Raw genomic sequence first — 8,155 nt, forward strand, 5'->3', positions numbered from 1 at the left:
CGTATAAAACGCTTAGTCTGAATACCATTCACTATTTGTAGGTCTCATATAAACACGTAATAATTATAACGGTTTAGATTATTCCCTTAGTGTTTTACCAATTATTAATAATAAATTAAGTAAATACAAATTAATCACAATTGTCCGGACCATATATTATTTTATTACACAAGTTTTGTTGTTTACTAAACTCCTAAGAATAAAAACAGTACCAATATACCACATCTAACCAAAATGTTATTCTGCGTATGCACAGAAATAATCCGGCACTTGAGTGCCGTAAGTAGAAAATTGTACCGACTAACTTCCTTTGTCCGCTGAGCGCTGACCACTCGGCGAATTTTTTACTATTTGGCTCAATGACTAAGAAACTAGGAGCTATAACGTGCGCTCGAGTGTTCTCCGGGAATAGCAAAATTATCTTATATTATGTAAACGTAAGTTATATAACGTGCTTTACTTCAGCCGTATTCGGATTGTAATAACAGATCATGAATTTGATTTGGATATGACCTGTCAGTGTCAAAAGTGACACTTCTTCAAACGTCACTTTATATCCAATTCATAATGGATCTCCGGTTAAACTACAAAATGGCGAAAGTGTCTCGATATTTTTTTTCTTATTAATGTTGTTTAAAGTGTAATACTGAAAGCTTATTATGAAGTAAACTGATGTTGAAGTGTGCAGCTAATGAATCATTAATCATGAAACGCGTTTAACTATTATTTAGTCAATACCCGGCAATCCATTGTGGCTATTTGTAAAGTCCAGCTATCACTTTACTTAGGAGCAAACATCGTACAACGTCATGCTCTACGACTTCTACGAAAACACTTTTGATATAAGCGAAATCGAAAATTTGATCTTCCAACCTTGACACTGGCAAAATTGCCTTAGCCATTATTAAAAAAAAACTGAACTGAACATTGGTTCAAAGGAATAGGTGGTAGGAATTGTCCTAACATGTTAAAACAGTCAGAATAGTGACGCCTTCTAATCTCCTTTCATTTTATAGGTTTGCTACCAATGAAAGCCAGCATTGTATCTTCTTATTATAATATTGATCATTATTTGACTTATAGTAGATATTACACCTAAAAACCTTGATGTTACACTTTAGAACATGTACCTAGTTACCTACATACATATTATAAGTATTATGCATTTCCTAGTTTACTGTAAAGAACAGTAAAATACCTTTCATCCCTTGTGCGAGCAAATTGAAAGCAATGAAGTCAAAACCGTAAGTTCTCAATCATTCAAGTTAACGACAGTAGAGCAGAGGGTCGGTGTAGAGCGTAGAAGAAACCTTTGGACCTGGCATGTTTTTATTTCACTAAGGAATGTACAATTGTACAGGTTTACGTACATTTTGTATCTAGACTCATAATTATGTTCATTATTACATGAATTCTTAAAATCACATGGCTTTAATTCACAGGTGTCTTAGCTTATCAATTTGCTTGACATTATAGGTATAAAATGGAAATTTTAGTAGATTAGTTTTATTTTAATCGTTTACAAAAGATATCCTTTCAAGAGGAGTATTTTTTGTAAACTTTTCTTGGTTTTCAATGACAGGTGGATAATTTGCCGTCATTTTCGTTTAAGGGTGTGACTACGTAGGTAAAAATAACATATAAATTAGTTTAAATAATATTGTATACTAAAGCTCAAGTAAGTTTTGGCATATTTAATATTTAAGTACCTTATAGATAAATTGCAGCGCTAACTCATCCGATTTATTTCGAACATGTGCAAGATTCACAGGGCAACAACTTAATAATATAAAAGCGAGCGAAATTGTCGACTCGTTCGACTAATGGCAGGCCCTAAACTATTTATTCTGTCTCGATTAATGGTTAGTTTTTCTTGGTTTACAACTGTATACAATATTGTTTTACTTATGTACTTGGATAAATAGGTTTAAGTACTCAAAAAAATACACATGATCAAAAAGTGATCGGTTACGATTGTATTAATTGACGTAAAGTGAAGAATATTAGACATTTTACATAAACACGCTATGCAAAAAACAAATTACACCTAATAAATCATCACACATCCACGTCTACGCTGCATCAGTAAAAGTGACCTTTGGATTTCAACTGCAGCTGCATTACTGTTGCGACATTACTGCGGCGGCGATGATGCCGCTACTGGATCTGACAATTTCCCTAATAAATTGGGTGACGTTCGAATGCCGTTCATATTAATTCAATCAAATAAATTATGACGTCATTCCCTCGCTCATTTTATCAAGCCAGAATAAATAGGTTTAATATTTTCGTCGCAAAATACGATCAACATTCGAAGTTTTCTTTGAGACCTTTCATAAGTTTTTTTATATAAGTATGCAATAAAAGAAATGTCTTTCAAATTCTATCAAAATGTCAAGTGCAGTATTGTTCAATAGCCACCTTTGTTTACCGCAATAAATGCCACGCAAAACCGATAGTTGTGCATAGTCTAATAAGGTTCATTTTGTATAAACACGTCATGTAAAGGCTTTGTGACTCGTGGTCAGTTGACGTCATTTGTATGTGATTTTCGACAGGCTTTGACTATTTACAAGGCATTTACATTAACGTTACTGTATTCAAACATTGTAATAATTTGTACATAATTATTAGTAAATCAGTGTATTTGTACGTGTACCTATGTTATAACTATTTTAAATTTGTGACCGACATCGGCAAAATGTCACACTTTGTCGCTTACCATAGGGACGAGATTTGCTTGTATCTTTATACGAATAACCTGTTAAGGCATCCTAATAGCAAGCGACAAAGTGGGCATTTTGCCGGTTTCGTAACATTTTATCTACTAATGGTAGTACATATATCTACTAAGTAACACACTCTTGTAATATATAATGTCGTATTGTTTAATACAAACCAAGAATATGACTCTGCATAATATTTTATTATTTAGAAGAAATACACGTAAATAATCAGATATTATACGATACCTCGTACGTGCGTTTGTTTAATAATTGGGCATTAAACATAAAGGCCTTAACAAGAAAGCATATAGGTATTTTCAACATGCCAGGTCCAACTTATCGTCAAACCCACCGCAACACTAGTACAGACCGCGTGCGACGAACCAATTAACTCATTAAAATTACAAAATGCCCTCCAAAACTGTAGTAGCTTCACAATCAAAAATTAATCTTGTGAAACTTTATAAATCAATATTAATTCTGCTTCTCATATGTGGATTTGATTTCAATGTATGGAAATTCAAATTACTTTTGAAAATATGTATGACGTTATATTGTATCTTTCTAATAACTGTTAACATAATCACTAATTTCACTTGTTGCCCAGGACAAGAGTTACCTGTGGCCTGGTCTGTTGTGGAGTACACAGCTACGGTGATACTGACCTTGGTTTTTAAGAATCAAATCGCCAATTACTTTGAAAAATTAACTGACCTCGATATATACTTAAAAATCGGTAATAAATACTACATAAACTCCAAAACGAAAATGTTCTATTACACATTTGTACTTTGGTTAATTAGATTTATTTATACTATCTTGTATTGGATCTGGTTCCCCTATTACGAAAATGTGACTTTGTTTGTGATCAGCCAGTTTTCATTGATTGCTCTTGATTTAAATAGAGTGTGGAGATTTGTGTTATTTGATATGACGCGTTACCGATTGAAAAAGCTCCGCCGTCGCGTAGAAGAGCTGAACAATTTTAATTTCTTTTGTTACGTGAGCAATTTTAAAACATTAAAGCAGTCGAGAATACGTTTTTGTTTATATTTGTACAAAAACCTAGCCGATGCAGTTGATGTAATAATGCCAGAACTACACGCGTCAGTAAGTAAATAAATTTATGTGTTCTATTAATTATCCGCACAAGTTGTCGCTGTATAAATATTATTAGTAGAAGGTGGATCATCCATATATTATGGAATAGAATCAGACTAAATTAACACTACAACACTATTAAATACTTTATTTAATAAACTTATTGCATAGGCATCATTGGTATCACATCACTGCACACAAAAGTAGTACCGACTGTGTAATGGTTATTTTACTATTTTAGCTCTTCATCAGTATGGTGTGCACATTGCCAAAACTGATATTGAACGCTTATCACATCTTGCTGGTAATTGAAAATTTGGTACGTATTTATGACTATATGTTTCGGCTAGTTATTTTTTATAATTTGTTAGACAGTTACAACCTACTTATGCTCTAATAAATATTTACAGTATACCCATAGATATAAGAAGTAAGGAGATTTATAACGAAGCATAATTTCAACGAGTCTCGCTGTCTCCAACTGTCCCCCACCACATCATTAAAGGCGTGGCCAGACAACCAACTCACGCGCTGTGATTGGCCAAACCGCGCGGTGTAGGAGCCTAGAGCGGCGGCACTAGAGTGAGGACAAATCGATAGAGCTATCGATATTTTACATGTTTTGAACATGAGTAACATGACCTTAGAGTTTTGACATTTTTGTTTTAAGTAATAATTGCCATAGACTTAATTTATATTCCTTTAAATTTTTGACCTTATTTACGAGCTAAGAATTTTAAGGTACGTGTAAGGTATATTAGTTGATCCATAAATTCTCTCACAAAGGTTTTTACTGATAAAATGTAATACAAAGCTTTTAATTAAAAAAAAACATGTACCATGATGCGAAAGCTTGTTTATGCTTAACTAATCAAATTGGTTTAAATTTTAGTCATTATTTGATGTAATGTTTGTTTAAATTGTTTACTTTGGTATTGTCGTTAGACGTGAGCGCTTCATTAAAAAAATAGTTTCAGTTTATTATAGCATATTTCGTCACCAATTGAAAGCAATTCCAGCATGTTACATAGAGTTATGAAGAACTGCGAAAGCAAGTTATAGTAAATTATATTGTAAGTATAATGCACCATTAAACAAGCTTTTAAATCATATGTACGAATAATAAGGAAAGAGTAATCATAATTATCAGTAAAAATCTTTCTGATAGAACTTTTGGATCGAATAAGTATAACAATATACTATTGTTTTAAACATATTAATATTCTATCGTTATATAAATGAGGTGAAGTGTAACTGGAAACATTTTTCTTGAAAATTATCCAAACAAATAACACTTTTCTCGCTCGTAAACCAGTCAGGGCCCTCTACCTGTAGCATCTATCCATTTTTTTTTTACTGGAATTTTTCGGGAAACTGAAATAAATTGCAATCATGAACATATTTGATTATACCTAGTGCAGTTATTCGAATCATTGCTAAGAACCTGAATAAAATATACTTATAGGTATAAACTATAATGTTATAAATAAATTGTACTTAATTAAATCAGTTTATTTTTTGGCTTACCTATTCGATTTTTAATCCAAATTAATAAGTATTAAATTAAACATCAGGTGCATATAAAATAATTGTAAAATTTTACTTGAAAAATAATTACTTTCATTCATACTATATCCAAACATTTTTATCGATAACGCTCAAAGATCAATTATATGCACGAGCACCACTCTACTTCGCGGCGTCAATGAAGGGAGCGGTTGGCGGTCGTACCAAGAAACAATAATGCCCCTGTGAATATCGTTAGCGGTTTAATGCATTGCGCCGTTGCTAAGGACACTACAAATAGTTTTCCATGCCAAAGCGTCAATGTAGGATGCATAGATAAATTGGCACGCGTTTGTATGACAACATGGTCTGACTCAGAAAGATCATATGTCACTGGATTTATTTGTTAAAATGTGTGGTTTTATTGACTAATACGTGAAAAAAAATGTGGTATGTAACTCCATGATCCTTATAGTTTTTGGATGCACTCCTATTTCGACACAAAATAACGCTATAATTCGGCACTTCAATAAAATTGACGCGCACATTGTTCAATGACAACTAAGACAGTAGCTTACGGCGGGCCGGTATGGCCACGATGTGGCCATGTCGCGGCGACACGCGCCACGCCTCCGTCAGCCATCTAGTACTTTCTATGATCTGAGAGTATACCACTCACCTTATTTTGTAAGTAACGCACTTTTCTTCCGTATAGTTACTTCACTGAGAAAATGAGATATCAATAAAATGTGTTGATCCCTAAAAATTTCGGTTAACTGCAAATATACAAGTAAACTTCTTTCAAAATAAAAGTGAAAACAAACCGTTGCAGTTACCATTGTAATAACTAAAACTAAAAGGTATTCACTTAACTTATCTCTGTCATAATTTACCATAAGTTCTAAGATCGGAAAACTCACGACATAAAACAACTCTTGTGACGTAGGAGCCATACTCGACCGCGGGGTTCGCGGCGCTGCACGTGACGCAGGTGACGCTGTTCATCTTCGCCCCCTGCGTGGTGGTGGAGCTGTACGCGGTGGAGGTGGAGCGCATGCAGCTGCTGCTTGTGCACAAGTTACTCGATGATCCTGGTGAATAAAATGGAATTCTATTATATAGTACATAAAATCCAATTGTATTCAATTATATTGTATTATATTTATTTATCTAATGTTATTATAGTAGTACTAGAATTAATTTGTGGGTCGTGAAAATAGAGTATGAGTGACGGATTGAACGTTCTAATCGCAACACCAACTACATCAGCGCAATTTATCAAGAAATTTGACAGTGACAGCACTCGCTTAAGGGCTGCAGCAGTAACGCTGCAATAGTAAAGGTGACACTCAGATGGCAACTGCAGGTGCGTTACTGTTGCTGCGCCGATGTTGTCGCCACTGTATCTGTCCATTGTCAATGACGTTTAGGCCGCGGACGCCTTACCGCCGCAACACTGGTAATGGAGCTACAGTTGACATCCAAACGTCACCTTAATGCCGCTGCAATCGAAATTCAAACATCACCTTCATCATGCAGCGCAGTCACTGTAACGCTGGGAAACGAAAATAAATGTCTATTGAAATTCTTTTTCAGATGAGACGGTGAAAGAAGACGTGAATTTATTCCTACGTTACACTGAAGTTCGTCCGTTCCGGTTCTATTTGTGGCGCGTGGTTCCCGTCTCCATCATGCTGCCGCTGGAGCTGCTCAGCTTGTGTACTACTTACGTCATAGTCCTTATCAACTTTACTCATCTTTATGGTTAAAATATAGGTACATATATATCGTTTACATTTATTAACCCTTTAATAGACCAATAAAAAAAAACATTATCACTTCCAACACTTTTGCATTAAAAAAACACAGTTGGTGTTAAATTCTGGTCATAGGTTTATAGTATTTTCAAACACGACTGGTACGCGGACAGGTGTCAATGGTGTCATCTTCATACAATTTTTTAATTTAATTAGTTTGTGCATATCAGATAGATAATATAAAAAATGTAAAATATTTCATTAATTATTAGGAATATATTATGTAAATAATACGTACAATTTTAGAATAGATTAGTATGTAGCCCTATGTGGAACTATGTTGCTGTGCCCTAACAGGGCGTCACATGAACAGCCTTATATTTAAGAACGAAGAAGCATTATATTTAAAAAAGAAGAGGTACAGGTCTGCTATGTGATGTGCAATAAATGATTACAATTACAATGTATAACCTTAAACGCCAAATCACGAAAAATTCTATTGAGATAACATCTGTCAGCGTACCCTTTATATTTGAAAAATACTTTAGACTTATAATATAGATTGTTTCCTATAAAGGTTTATTAGTAGGTACCTATGGGCCACCTAGCCCAAATAAATTCAAATTGTAGAATAATCTTCGGCACTCTATCACGATGAGCTATGAATTATATTTGGAATATCGTCTAACTTTGACCTTTACTTCAAGTATAATTTATAAAAATCATTTGAATAACATTTCAACACAATAATGATGAATAGATGCATTAGATATTACGGCACTAACGTCTTACTAACTCCTACATCAGACTACAACTCTTGTCCTTCAGTTGCTTCTTGCAATAGTTTTGACTTCCACCTTAACAAGGTTGTCATTTTAAACAAAAATATTCAAGTGACAGGCAGAATAAACCCTTAAAACTTCTTAAAGCGAGTTTGATGGATTGAATGCACATTTCACTAACGATTGACCGCGACTTATCGTTAGGGGCGGTTTTTTTCTTTAGCATACCTACCATAAGGTGAGCGAAGATTTCCTTTGTGGTATTACATATTTATCATTTTTT

At 34.0% G+C, this 8,155-nt stretch overlaps 1 protein-coding gene across 1 annotated transcript; it reads left to right on the forward strand.

The window, feature by feature from the left end:
- The first annotated feature begins 417 nt into the window (after positions 1-417).
- Positions 418-7,120, forward strand: LOC133534459 (uncharacterized). The gene is made up of 4 exons (XM_061873593.1): positions 418-3,836; positions 4,069-4,146; positions 6,280-6,427; positions 6,930-7,120. The coding sequence occupies exons 1-4, from the start codon at positions 3,135-3,137 to the stop codon at positions 7,100-7,102; spliced, it is 1,101 nt and encodes a 366-aa protein (XP_061729577.1). The 5' UTR covers positions 418-3,134; the 3' UTR covers positions 7,103-7,120.
- Positions 7,121-8,155: the final 1,035 nt, after the last annotated feature.

This window comes from Cydia pomonella, chromosome 2 (genome assembly GCF_033807575.1).
Source record: "Cydia pomonella isolate Wapato2018A chromosome 2, ilCydPomo1, whole genome shotgun sequence".
Taxonomy (NCBI): domain Eukaryota; kingdom Metazoa; phylum Arthropoda; class Insecta; order Lepidoptera; family Tortricidae; genus Cydia; species Cydia pomonella.